The 14,746-nt window shown below is 47.7% G+C and overlaps 1 protein-coding gene across 2 annotated transcripts in view; it reads left to right on the forward strand.

Moving 5' to 3' along the window:
• The first annotated feature begins 7,694 nt into the window (after positions 1-7,694).
• Positions 7,695-14,746, forward strand: part of ATRX (ATRX chromatin remodeler) — a 183,272-nt gene continuing 176,220 nt past the window's right edge. For both annotated transcript variants that reach the window (XM_054995798.1, XM_054995799.1), the window contains exon 1: positions 7,695-7,826. In XM_054995798.1, coding sequence (XP_054851773.1) covers positions 7,807-7,826 — 20 coding nt within the window. In that variant the 5' untranslated portion in view covers positions 7,695-7,806. The remainder of the gene's footprint in view (positions 7,827-14,746) is intronic.

Here is a 14,746-nt window from a genome sequence, read left to right on the forward strand (position 1 = left end):
AAAAAGATGGTAAGTGCCGCAGCAGCTTTGTTTTTTTATTGCAGAATTGGCATTTGCAGGCAACCAACTGAGTTCTTTACCAGAAGACAAAGAGTCTTCTGGGTTTTAATTTTCTTACATAGAATAAAAAACTGAATTATTACCACAAAAAAACCTTTGAATGAACCTGTAATGATTTTAAGTAAATGTGTGTATTTGTCTTTAAACGCTTGGTGTGGTATAGATGAAGAGTGGGGGTGAAAGAGAGGGATGAGCGAGTGATATGATTGGCTGATGATGGAGTGTATGGGCGGAGTGAAGGCAGTTTTAGAGGGAGAGTGGAGAGAAAAAGATTCGGTCAGGGCAAGAGAGGCCGGCTGGGTGCAGCCAGAGCTTGTGTATGATGACTGAGAGAAATATAACCTGTGCAGAATCCTGAACTGCGTGTTTGTGAAAGAACATTCAGTCAGGAGAAAGCAGGCAAACTGTGTGCGCACCTGAGAAAAGGTCTTGCTTGTAATTGAGAGAGAAATTAATATCAAAAGCAGGCAAACTGTGTGTGAAGCCTGAGGGAAGATCTGTGTGACCGGGTTTAAGTAAAGTCACCTTAAGAACTGACAACTATTCTTTTGAAACCATCAGATTTTAGAAATAATATGAAACCGATGTGCTTCTTATAAAAAATAAAAGATTAATTTGTTTTTTTTAATATCCCAGAGTTATTTCTACATCCCATTCCTTTCCTCAGGGCCACATAGTACCACGAAAAAGCCTGACCCTTGGGCACGTTACTAAAAGGAGAAATTTAAGTTATTCTGGAATTTAATGCCTGGTGGCGACAATCTACCAAGAGGGGGCAAAAATAAAAGGCTTAAAGACCAAATCTACCCAAGAGAAAGAAAGGGGTCGTAGCAGAGTCCAATACCAAGTATCTCCCTTGTAAAACAGCAAGCACCCAAAGAATCATTTTGGTCATATCCCAGCTTTTAAAAGGGGCATGGTTCTAGCTATTCACAGATCCATGGCTGCTCTGGTTTTACCAGTTAATGAATCACTGTCTTTTTGCATTTACTCACTTTATTCAGAGCGCGCCTTTCTCATTGAGACTCAAGGCACATTTTACCCTTTTTGATGGAAAAAAAGCTCTTTCTACTTCCTGTGTTCGAGTCCAGGGCTGGCCCATCCATTGAGGCGAGTGAGGCAGCTGCCTCAGGCGCTAAGGCGCCGGAGGAACGCCAACCTGGGGGCAGGGGCACGCGCCACGGAGCTGCTGCCGCCACCGCCCGCCAGGAGCGCATGCTGGTGGCGGCAGCGTGGGGCAGCTGAGCAGGCAGCCTCCCGTTCAGTTGCTCTGCTGGCCAGGCGCAGCCGGCGGCCAGGGTGGCTGGCTGCGCCTGGCCCACAGAGCAACTGAATGGGAGGGCTGGAAGGCTCCCCGTGCACGTGCCAGCCCCTGTGTGATGACGTCACACGCAGTGACGTCATCATGCAGTCCAGTGTGTACGCGCGCACACACACGCGCGCACATAGGGGCAGCATTATGCTGCCTTGGGTGCCAGCAACGCTGGAGCTGGCCCTGTTCGAGTCTCTAGTTTCCTTGTAAACAGCAATACAGTGTGGGTGTCACGGTCAGGGCTGGGGTCCGGCTCAGGCGCCAGGCTGAGCGAGGGAGAGCAAGAGAGGGTCCAAAGCACACCGGGGTTGAGAGCCAGGAAGTCCGTCTGTTAGGGGAGCCGGGCTGAGGTCTGCAAGGTCAGTCCAATGCACAGAGAAGCGAGAGGTGGTTGAGGACGAAGCCAAGGTCAGGACTCGGGATCTATCCAAACAAGGATAGGGTACAAGGTGGAGGCGTAGCTTCCAGGAGCCGAGCTGCTGGGTGCTAGGAGTGGTGAACGACGTTGCCCCCACGCTGGGCTCTGCCCAGCGTTTCCCTTATAAGCTCAGCACGGCATAAGAGAACGAGGCTCAGGTGTTTCTCCTTCACTTGATTGCCCCACCTTGTCCTAGGCGTTCAGCTCCGCCCGTCGCTGTGCTTGCAGGCGAGCACTCTTCCATCGTTCCCAAACCGCCTCTTTTGCCCGAGCCTTCCGCTTCGCTGCTGGCTTGCAAGGCTTGGTTCTCCGAGGCGCAGGTTGCTCCTCCTCCCTGCGCGCCCCCTCCTCTTGCACTGAGGGATCGGGTTGCACTGAGGGTCGGGGTTGCTGGTTGCCAGACGGCTCTTCAGGGGCTGCGAACAGATCTCCCGTGGGTTCTTCCAGTTCCTCGGAGGAGGAGGAAGGATCATCAGTGGGTAATGCGTCCAGCCAACGCGGGTCTCTGACAGTGGGCCCTTTAAAGCCCCAAATCAGCCACAGCTCCCTGGTGCAAATTCTGCCACTGTCATGGGGTCACGTGACTTTGGCAAATCACTTTCTCCCAGCTCTCCTCTCCTGCTTGCTGTACCATGATGGAAGGGGAGGTGATGGTCTTGGTCAACAGCAGATTGCTGGGGAGATGGCCTCCACTGCCACTTAGGGTTGCCAGGTCCCCCGACCCACTGGGCAGGAAGTCGGAAGCCCAGCACCTATCTTCTGCTTTCCCCCATTGCATGAGCATGGAGCAGTTGCGTGAGCTCAGCTTGCATGATGATGTCACTTCCAGGAAGTGACATAATTGTGCGGATCATGTGCTGCCCTGGGAGCACTCCCATGCTTCCCAGGCAGCTGCTGCAGAGCGCAAGAGCACTGCCATGCTCCTCAGAGGTCCAATTCGGTCCTGATTCGGCCCAAATCTGGGCCAAATTGGGAGGCGCATTCCCCTCCACCGGCCAGGTAATCGGGGGCGGTGGATCTGTTTCATGACTGATTGGCTACTTTTTAAAAGCCTTTATTCCTTATCCTAATTTATCTGATTCTTCTCTCACAAAACCTGATCTCATATTATTTACCGATGGCTCTGTTTCTGTTTCTCTGATGATATATCAGTTTCAAGTTATGTCATCAAACCTCTGTACATGCTACTTGAAAGTGCCCTTCTGTCAGGTGTTGGCTCTGCATAAATTGTAGAGCTCTCACTCATATTTGTTTTTCTACCTGAAGATTTACTGCGTATGCTGATTCTTGGTATGCCTTTGGAATTGTTCATAATTTTGGCACCCTCTGGCAACAGTACCAGAGGATGTCAACCTCTTTGGCACTTCTATTAAAATAGTCCCTATGTGACTGCCTTTCCATATACTGATTTTTTACCTCATTCCTTGGCTATTATTAAATATTCTGCTCACAGTACTGCTGATTCTATGGAAGCCAAAGGAAATGCTCTGACAGGTTTGGTTGCTAAGGCTTTCAACCCTTCACTCTCCCTCTCCTGGTATTGTACTTTGTCCTTTCAAGGTTAAACTCTTATCTTCCTTTTCTGATTTACCATTCCCTAGGAACTAGCTATATTTTCTAAAAGCCTTTTACCACTCTTTAGACTTCTTGACCCACCAAAAAGGTCACTGTGGAAAAGCAGGAATCGACGCTGCAGTTCTTAACAGAGCAGACTCAAGTAGGACCTTGAGTCTAGAAGTTTCTGACCCTTGGGAGTGATCATGGGGAGACTTGCCTTCTCTGGAAGCAGCTGTCAGCCAGGCAGCCAAGGCCTGCAGTGATGAAGAACAACATGTGGATCCTCTCCGCCTAGTCCGAAGAAATTCTACTTCCCCTCGGACAATTATTGCATGAAGTGCCATCTATTCAGTGTTCCAGTTCGCTCACCTGAGCAGCTTGAAGTAGTACGAGAAACCATTCCAAGCCCTCAGAGACTTTTGGGCCTGAACATTTTGATGGGTGGATCTGACCTTTGTGGGGATGGCTGGTAGTGGTTTTTTGGTGTTTAAGTGCCTTATTTAGGAGCTTGTTCTGGGGAAATTGGTTCTAATAATCAGAGGATTGGAGTGAGAAACAAACTCTGTACTTTCACTCTCCTTTAAACTGGCTAGAGAACGACTATCTGTTGAGTTTCTCATAAAATGCCTGATGACAGCAACTCTTGGTTCCTGTAAATGTCAGTGAAATGGCTGATTCACAAGCATTCCCCTTGGAAACTGCAAATAACATCTGGGATACCCTAACAAAAAGTTTCTGTACTATAAAGCCCTCCATATGTAACTGGTGTTTTGTAAGAAATTGTATTTATCCAACGGATACCTTTGTGGGAAATTGCACCTATCAATAAAAGTTTATTTGGTTCTCTGAAATTACCGCAACAAATTGTTCTTTGGTGCAGAATTGGCAAGGTGTTGTATAACATTGCTCAGACCTGTGAGCAATGTTATACAAATCCCACTGATAGTTGTTGGGGGAGGTGAACTTAATTTACCAGGCTTGCAATTTCAGCAAGTGACCCTGTTGGTTATATAATGTTACCCAAGGGATAGTGACCGCTTTTGTCATCCAGCTGGGATGGTTTGCTCAGAATGGCACCTTCCTGTCCCCTTTTCCTTCCTTGTCAGTCCCTGGCAGTTAGGTCCCTCTCAAGCCCTCCACAGTTAACACGCAGGTGTTCCAGTTGAAGTAGCTTTATTGAGATCCACCTGAAGGTGTCAGTTGGCAGAAGTGACCATTCAAACAAAGGCATAACTAATTATAGGGGAGACTTCCCACCCTCCTGGGTCCGTTGACATTCTGGTGTGAAACTCCGAAGAGGTTGCATGGGAACAGATTCGTTTAGACTACATGAAGTACAAAGCAAAATATCCCAGTCTCTGGGAAATTTACAATGTTTGCTGCTAGCAGCTCTCCTCAAGGACACCTTCTGGAAAAAGTGAAAGTACATATTTTCAACAGATAATGGAGGGGCCCTCTGGATCTCCTGCAATTAATATCAGAAGCTAAGACACTCTCAGATGATCACACAGAGTTACAGCACATAATTCTGGCAAACAGTACAAAACAGCATTGACCATCATAAAATGCAAAATAAAATCAGGGCAGGTATGCTGGCATGCATGACACTCCTTTTATGCTTCCCCTGGACAATGCATATCTTGTATTGTACAATAGTTTGGCAAGGAACCCTCATTGCCTTTTCTTTTCCATTCTCTGGTTATGATGCTTCGGATATGTCTTTGACCTCTAATTTCAGTTCCTACTGTGGAATATTTGTACAGGGCAAGACCACTTTGGTTGGCCACTATTTTGTTTGGGGGCACTGAGCCTACAAGAGGTTGTCTAGAAACTGGTATGGTTCTTGCTTCGTTGCCCATCTTCTCCCTTACCTGTCAGTTCATAGTCAGCTTCCAGCAGGAAAGGTTCAGAATTACCAATCTCATGCCATTATTAAAGAGTTCACTCCCTTTGCTGATGCGCAACTTTTTGGAAGTATTATGTTTCCTATGTACAGTTTTGACAGAATAGGTGCTTCTCTTTTGTCCACAAGCAGTGGTTGAGATTTTAGCAAATAAGACTGCTAATGCTCTGTTGCTCACTGCTAAAGAACTCCACCAGACTCAAGCCATGGTCCTCCAAAATCATATGGCTTTAGATAGGCTCACTGCAGCTCGAGGCACTTGTGCGTTGGTAGGAACCCAACATTGTATGTATATCCCTGTTAATTTTGATGCCATTGAATCTCATGCTAATCATATTGCCCAAGCTGTTTCCCTCCGTCATCATACTTCAATGAGCATGTAGGATTCCCTCAGCTCCCTTCTGCTATCTGGTTGAAAAAATCTCCTGATGGGTATAGTTCTAATTGTTACCTGTTTGATTGCTTTGTGCTGTTGCCAGCAGTGTGGTGTTTCCTTATTGTCTTGGTACCTCACAAACCTGTCCAGTAAAAGCCTCTACAACTTTACTGAGATGTCTTCTCTCCTGAAGCAAAAGTGCGCTTGCTTCAGCAGTATTCCAGTTTTGCAAAGACAGTCCCTTGCAATGAGGTGGAGGTTTCACTGCAACAAAAAGGGGAATTGTCCTGGGAAATTTAACTAAGGTCCTGATGTAAGTTAAATGTGGAGCTATAAATTTAAAGTAATCAGGTCACGAGCACCAGGTCCAAGGGTAAATTGGCAACACTGATGTATACCTGTCAATTTTCCCTTATAAGGAGATAGTTGTGTTGTAACTTTTCTATTGGTTCCTTTCATTGCAAAAAGATATAAAAAGTTATGATGTGATGTGCGCTGTGCTTCTGTGGTAGGAGACTCCCAGAGCCCATGCATGCTTTCTGGTTTAAGGAACAGAGAGACTGTTTCCCGTTTCAGTCCACCTAGCCAGGCTTGGCTTGAAGAACATGTTCTCAGAACACAATACACCAATCTAGTCTCTAGTTTTTCAAATCAGATGAGCGTTTCCTTCAGCCAGGAGCGAATGAACAAAATCAAGATGAAAATGATTTCAATGCAGAGTCAGAGTCTATAGCAACCAATTTTCAGGGAAGCATGCGTAATCCTACAGATTTTTTCATGCTGACTGTAGAAGCTGAAATGTTTCAGCTTGCTAGCCCTCATCAAAAACTGCAGGTGTTCTACCAGAATGGTTAAGGCATCTGGTTATATTGTCTTATTGGAGAGAGAAATTGAAAGGGTGAGGCCGTTCACGATTTTGCAATGAAAAAGTCATTTTTTTTAAAAAAAAGACAGGACAAATCCCTTTTTAATGACCAAAAAGTTACAAAATAGCAAACTTGTAGGACTATCTAGCTCAGTGTTACTAAACAAAAGGTGGAAAAGCATGCATACAGACTGTGTTGGTCTGCAGTAGAAAAGCAATATTTGGGTCCAGTAGCCCCTTAAAAAACCCAACTAGATTTCCAGAGTTTTCATCAAAGCTCCCTTCATCAGATACGAGGAGTGGGAAAAGGAAGGAGTCTTTATAATCCAGGCAAAGAGTGGGAGGGCTATTGTAAATTAAAACATCAGGAAGCTAGCAACCATTCATTTTGTAATTAGCTTGATAGAGCAGGGGTGCAAAAATTAGCACTCGTAGTGAGAGAAAAATACTTTCCAAAGTTCATACCCTGAAAATCTAGTTAGTCTTTAAGGCACCACTGGACTCAAATCTTGCTCTTTCCCCTTTATTTCTCCCTGAAGCTTGGAAGGCACCTGGGAAATGCAGGGCTGCAGGGAAACTGACAACCAGACACGAGGACTGTGGGTTGTCTTTATAATTTATTTATTTATTTAATCATATTTATATTCCGCCCTCCCCGCAAGCAGGCTCTTGAGAGTTACCGGTTGCTCTACTCCATAACCTCAGGCTTAGGCTCATGACAGGTGGGAGCAGATGCTGTTCAGTCGAGGCCTGTGTGCTGTCTTATGTCAGCAGCTCTTAACTATTCTTGGACCAAAAATCAGAGGAGCATTTCAAAGTGCAAGGTGGCTACATCTCCACAGCCATCAATCCCTTCAGGGAAATGGGGCGAGCACACACAACCGCTTCTTCCCATGAAAAGGGCGCTTAGAGGCGCTGGAGGACCGACAAGGCTGCCCAAGAAGCCGCAGCCACAGCTCCACCTAACGGCAAAGAGAGCCCCCGGCACGATGACGTCATTCGACGGTGCGCATGACGTCGAGTAACGCAGCTCCGCCTTCAGCCAATGAGGACAGTCCTCGACGGAAGACTGACGCAAAAGACCCTAGCAACAGCCCGGGCCGGCGCGGGCCAATGGAAAAAAAGACCGAGGCGGGCGAGAGCCAATGAGGCTCGCCGGAGCGGGCGAAGGAAGGCGGCAGGAGGCTGGTCTCCTTCATCCTCTTGCCGACAAGATGGCGACGGTGTCGGCGATGGTGGCGCCAACGGCTTTGTTTCCCTCCAGCGCCTGAAGCCCGGGCCTCCCCAGCCCTGCCCGGCTGCCCTCGGCGGAGAGATGACCGCGGAGCTCGTGAGGTAGGCGGCGCGCGCAGCGCTCAGCCGGGGACGCCGGAGAGGGAAGGCGGAGAGGGCGGCGGCTCGGCCGAAGGCGCAACCCTCCCGCCCCCCGAGAGGAGGGCGCGTCGCCGCGGCGGAGGCGGCCAGGGCTTCCCGCCTCCATCCCGCCGGCGCCGCCGCCCTTTCCTCAGAGGGCCCTCAGGAGAGCGGGAGGGCTCGGGCCGCCCCCCTCTTCCCCGCCTCTGCGCATGCCCAAGCCGCCGATGCGGCCCGCCCCTCAGCGGCGCCCCCTGCAGGCAGGAGCGGGCGGGGGCGGCCACCGGGGAGGGGCGCGCGCCTCTTGCCCGCCGCGGGGCCGCGCCTCCGGGATGCCCGAGCGGCGGCGCCCTGGCCTGCCTCCCTCGGTCGTGCGGCGCAGGGGGCGGGGCTGACCGGCCGCGGGGGGGGCGTGGCCCTCGGCCCCCCCCAGCCCTGCGCTTCCCGGCGTGGCCCCGAGAGCGGCGGCTGTGCTGGGCCCGCGGGTGAGCGAGCGGCTCTCCGGGTCAAGGCCGGCGGGCTGAGCCAGGAGGGCGTGCTTGGCGCGTGGGGCTCTCTTGCGAAATGTTGACAGGCGTGTTCGAAAGGGAAGGGGGAGACGGCCCGCGCCCGGCTACGGGCTTCCCTGGCCGTCCCCACACGAATGCTTCGATCGGTGCTGCCCGGCTTCGAAACGAAAGCGAGCTTCTGCTTGGTGCCGGCCGCAGACCCGCCCCCTCCCTCGCTGCAAGAAGCTCCTCTCGAAACTTTTGTGCTCGCCCTTCTTCTCTTGGCAGCAGCTGTCCGGTCACACTCACCTGCCCTGTCTCCACCCCCCCCCCCGCCCCAAGGATGAACCTTGCCTTGGCGATCTGCCAGTAAAGGGTCGTCTTGTGACCATTTAAAATTCGCTGGAAAAAAATAGCATTCACATTTTAACGCATCAAGATGGGTAGCCCGTGTTAGTCTATTTGTAGCAGTAGAAAAGGGCAACAGTCCAGGAGCTCCTATAAGACTGACAAAAGTTGTGGTAGGGTAGGAGCTTTCCTGAGCTGCAGCTGTATCTGAAGACGTGAGCTGTGACTCTCGAAAGCTCCTACGCGAAGACAACTTCTGTTAATCTTATAGGTGCTACTGGACTCTTGCTCTTTTCTACATTTTAATATTTCAAAGTAGACTGCCCCCCTTTAGATAAAACACAAACGCACTGACTTAAACTGTTTCCATATGTCAGTAAACTCTTGAGTTTTCAGCAGATGGGCCGATGAACCTTTTAGAGCTTCTTATTAATTTGGATGTTGGTTACTTGAGGGCCATCTGTCTCCTGAATGTGGCCAGTATGCAAAGACCAAAAACAAAATTGGCCAGCAGCCTTCTTGCACTATGTTAATGAGTGCTATCTCGTGCTGCAGTTTTTTAGGTACCTGAAGCCTGAAACTGCATGTTTACTTAGGACTTGGTGTTGTTGAATTCTGGAGGGCTAACTCGTGTAAATGTGTATAGTCCTGCAAGTATTAAAAGGTCTATAAAAGAACAAATAACTTGAAAATTTTAGTTTTTTGTTAAAACTTTTTGGAGTTCATACCTTGTATTTTATATTTCACCATTTCATTGTAGCCCTGATCACTTTGTCCCTTCTTAACGTTATGTTACAATTTGGTGTGAACTTGCTGCAAATGTAAGCAGAGTTGCAGCTGGTGGGGTGGAAACTCCAGTAAAGATGCCAGTCTTTGGCCTGAATATCTAATATGGGTGGGATAGAGGTTGGTAGCTGAGCAACTGGTTTGTGCCACTTGTTCAAGAGCTGAAAAAGCAAAATTCTTACTAACTTGTTGCACTCAGTTATTGTAATAGTATTTGTGCTTTTCTAATGTGGAGTAATTAGTTCTATGACAATTACTAATGGCTCTCTTTAGCTTGCCATCAATGTTTTATAATCAAGGTTAGTTCTCCTTTTCTTGAATAGCATAGCCTTAACTGAAGCCTTCAGGTAATAAAAACCGAGGAGAGTAAGTGAAAAGAAAAGAATGCCATGCAAATACTTTGTGTTGGGTTGAGAGCTGATTTGGTGTAGTGGTTAAGAGCAGTGAGACTCTAATCTGGAGAACCAGGTTTGATTCCTCGCTCCTCCAATTGTAGCCAACTGGATAACTTTGGATCAGTCACAGCTCTTCCAGAGCTCTCTCAGCCCCACCCACCTCACATGGTGATTGTTGTGGGGATAATAATAACACTAGCAACAAAGCCTGTTGTGGGAAAAAAGACAACGGGCTCTAGAAAGGGGAGGGCAGGCAGGCACGCATTCCCTCCTCCCCCTCCGTCACTAATCCTGGTCAGATGAAGGCAGGGAGGGTGGGCATGGCCACCTCCTCTGTGCCTGATTCCAGCTGAGTGAATGGGGGGGCATTGCCTCCTGCTCTACACCTGATTCTGGCTGTGTGAAGGGGGGGCTGGCATTGTCACCGGCTCCACTCCTGATCCTGGCCAGGTGAAGGGGGGCGGGCATTGCCACCTGTTCCACTCCTGATTCCTGCCAGATGAAGTTGGGAGGCGGACATTGCCTCCTGCTCTATACCTGATCCCTGCTAGGCGAAGAAGGGATGGGCATTGCCTCCTACTCTGTGCCTTCACCTGGCTGGGAAAAGTTGGGGGACATTGCCGCCTGCCCCGCGCCTGATTCTGGCAGGCTGAATGGGGGGCAGGCATTGCCTTCTGCTCCATGCTTGATCCAGGCCAGGTGAAGGGGGGCAGACATTACCTCATGCTCCGCTCCTGATACCGGGCGGGTGAAGGGCGGGCATTGTCATCGCCTGATCCCAGCTGGGTGATGGGGGTGGCAGGCATTGCCTCCTATTCCACTCTTGATCCCAACTAGGTGACGGCGGGAGGCGGGCATTGCCACCTGCTCCACTCCTGATCCAAGTTGTGTGAAGGTGGGGGTAGGCATTGTCACCTGCTCCACATCTGAACCTGGCCTGGGCTTTCCGCTGTGGCGCTCTCTGGAGGTCTGGCTGCCTCATCTGGGCTTCCCTCCACAGCAACACCCTCTGGTGGTGCACCAGGGTAGGAAGTGATTTGTCTTGAATAGCCTTTTATATATTAGGATACTTTGTAAACCACCTGAGTAGGCATTAAGTTGTCCTGAAGAGCGGTGTATAAACTGAATATTGTTGTTACTATTATTGTAGTTGTTGTTGATGACCTGTGAAGAGGTTCTAGGTTCCATTTTTGCCCTCTTAATGATCTTACTCATTTCTGATTCTGCAAATTTTGCTTCCAGACTTTTTCTTGTAACCACAAATATGGACTAGATTCAGCAGGTAGTGGAAACAGGATGAGACTATTTATTTTTTACTGATTATCTGCTTGGATGAACATTGTTTGGTTTGGTTTAGGAAATTTGTCTTCATTAAAATGGTTAATGAAATACTTTTCCTTTTTGGAATAACATTATCAGCACAGTATTTTGACAGAAATCATCCTAGAAATGCTGCCTTTATTTGATATTTGTTGAGTAAGTGATGGTATAGGAGTGGCATATTGCGCACAAGGTATTGGAAAGGAAATCCAATTGCAAAGAAATCATGACTAGTATTTAGTAACGTACCTAGAAATATATTTGCTCTTGTAATGTTTGTGTAGTGAGTATTAGTTTTTCGTGTCATCTCACTCTGAAATGTGACACATGAGTTTCTCAGAACACTTGCTGCCATCTTTAACCATTGTTATATACAAGTATGCAAGAGATGACATAATTGTTTTTCATTTTTTATATGTCTATGAAATTTAAATGTATTGTTTGGAGTTTATCTGAAAATTAGACACCACTGTTTTAGCAACATTTCTCTTTAATGCTGCATAGTTTTTAAAGCTGAGAAGTTGATTTTTGACACTTAATATATAATCTCAGTGTGCTAGGGTCTCTGCTAAGTACTTATCAACCTACCTGTGCTTGCATGTGTTTTGTTAAAAAAAACATTTGGCTTTATTAGGATATAAAGCAATTGGATTCCAAGTGCCTTAGCCAGAAGTCAGATCTCAATCCTGAAACTTTCTTCAAGTCACCATCAATGTCTCATTGTCAACAGTTTGAAATCCCTGGCAATGTGGAGTATTTAAGCTTATTTTTTCTTCTGCTTCTAGGATTATGGGCACATCAGGCTTCTACTTGGTGGGGAGGTCTATTCTTCCCAATGTAGGTTTATCCAGGTTATTGCCATTTGGCCTGCCTCCTGTATCATAACTTGTGATGGGCTAGCATGCAAACTGTTAGGAACAAAAATGCATGATGTAACACATGTACACTGTCTATAGTACAAGTAGCTTGTTCTCCAGAACAATATATGGGTTTACTGTAGACTTGCAAGTGCACAAGAGTAAGAAGGATGCAAAAGATGATTTGTGCAAATGTCTCCGATGAGATGGAAAAGAAAATATTGAAAACAATATGAAAGCAAGACACAGTTCTATGTCTATAGAATTAGGTGTTAATTTTTTTCTTGCCTGGTCTGCAGAGCACACTGTTGTCACAAACTTAAACATCTGTATTATTGTACGCTGGACATGAAGCTTGGGGTCACATCAAAAAAATATTTGAGGCATAGCCAAGGAAGGTTTTAAAACAAACCTGGAGAACTCATAGACTTCCAGAAAGGCTGGAAAACTGTTTTAAAAGGTGAGTGGAATTTAAAATCTATAGTCTTAAAGGAAAAAGAGATCCACAATCTTTAGAGGTGGTAGCCAACACCCAGGATCCAGAGGAGTTAGCCGTGTTAGTCTGTAGTAGCAAAGTCAAAAAAGAGTCCAGTAGCACCTTTAAGACTAACCAATTTTATTTTTATTATTTTTTTATTGTAGCATATGCTACAATAAAATTGGTTAGTCTTAAAGGTGCTACTGGACTCTTTTTGATTTTTTTAACACCCAGGATGAATTGCAGGAATGGGAACTTCAGGGAGTAGCTGCCCTGTACAAGAGAGAAGGAAGCCTACCATGGAAATTAGGTGCTGAGTGCTGGTGGTGTTTGAACTGGATGGACAGCCAGGTGGCTGCAGGTCCCTTGCAGCTCAGACACTGCCTTTGCTCAGTGCTTTCCTCAGCAGGATGCTTCCATTTTCCCTCCAGGTGGCCATGTCAGAGGACGAGGTAGGAAGGAGTGTGAAAGGGGGGGGAGCTGGAGGGCAAGGGAGGAAAAACAGCCACATGCATAAAAACACCCAAATTTAGGACCCATAAAAAGACTCTCCTTCTATACTACTCGTTGTGCAGTTTTTGGATCTGGCAGGAGGTCTCTTTTGTGGAGCTGAGGGGGTCTCATGGGGTGGGGGAGTTCATATTCTAAGGTACAGCGGTGTCATCAAGCGGCCACTGCTTCTTTCTTCTCCCACTCAGGCTGTGATTGGTCAAGGCTAGAAATACTTGCAACTCCCCTCTTTTACTTCCCAATACTAAGCATTTTTCTGATTCATTCTTTTCCTCACACAGAATAAAGTGCAAGTGCTGGCACAGAAAAAGTGCTGCAAGTGCTGGCGCAGACAAAGATAAAAAGTCCCCAAACTCTCACCATTAGCTACTTCCAGATTTTTTAAATTGAAACACAACTTTGGTCAGTATGGTATCTAATTTTCAGTTAGTGAACAAAGCACTAATGGGGAGTGGGGAGGAGGAGGGTGCAGAAGGAAATGAAAAGGGGTGGTGGTGGAATTTACTGCTTGTAAAATACCCTAAATTCTTTTCCGTGCTATCCTCACAACAGTCCTGTGAGTAGGGTTGCCAGGTACCCCTCACTTCCTGCACTGCACGAGGTCTTCTTCCGCGCATGCATGAAGCATGCGCATGCCCCAGAGCTGGCATGATGATATCACTTCTGGTAGTGATGTCTCCATGCTGGCCATGTGAGCGCTCCTGCGTTCCGCACGGGGCTGATTTGGCTCGTTTGGGGCCCAGTTGCCCCCAAATGAAGCACAGGAATGCTTCCGTGGGCAGTGCAATGATGTCATTTTGGGAAGTGATATCACTGCACCAGACTCCTAAGGTGCCTGCCAGTGGTGGGCAACTTCTGGGAGCTTGCCCCCTCCCACCGATCGCTGGGCAATTGGAGGATGAAGGGGCAAATTCCTGGGAGTTTGCCCACCGCCAGCAGGCACCTGGGAACCCTACCTGTGAGATAGGTTGGGTGGATGTGACTGGCCCAAGGTCCACACAGCAAGCTTCCATGGCAGAGTGGGGATTTGAATCTGTTTCCCCAGATTCTAGTTCAACCACTGTAACCACTACACCATGCTGGCTCTTGTTTATAGTTTGCCTACCTCATTGAGATGGACTGCAGCGGTTCATGGTTAGCTGAGCTGTTGCTAAATTTCAGAGGGCTGTGGCAAACAGAAGCTCTTGTGTTACCATCAGCTGTGCTATTGAGATCCTACACTAGTGCAGTAGGAACACAGTAGTGAGGTCTGAGGTATCTGCATCTCTGACAGCCTTATTTAGCTGCCCATCCACCTAGACATCAGCTTGATGCAATCCAACCTCTGTCCATCATTTACACATATACCTCCAGTGCTGCTTGGCAGCTAAATAAGGCTGTTATCCAGGGCAGTGTAGCAGTTTCTTCTGGGTTTGTGTGTATTATAGCTTGTTGCTAACTGCCCTGGATAACATTTGATGAGAAAGGTTGTATGTGAGATAAGAAACAGCAGAGACAGGCAGTATTGGCAAAAGGACCATGGAGAGGAGCAGGGATAGGGGCTTAAAAGGCAGCAGACTCAGGGAAACAGATTTACCTTAAGTAAACTAAAGTTGGAGGCATGAGGACTAGAGGAGAAGGGCAGAAGTAGGGGCTTGAGAGTGGAAGGCAAACCAGAAGACTGAGTAAACAGAGATTCACATGACTAGAAGCTGCAGGGGAGTGGGAGACTGTAATTAAT

This window comes from Eublepharis macularius, chromosome 13 (genome assembly GCF_028583425.1).
Source record: "Eublepharis macularius isolate TG4126 chromosome 13, MPM_Emac_v1.0, whole genome shotgun sequence".
NCBI classification, from domain to species: domain Eukaryota; kingdom Metazoa; phylum Chordata; class Lepidosauria; order Squamata; family Eublepharidae; genus Eublepharis; species Eublepharis macularius.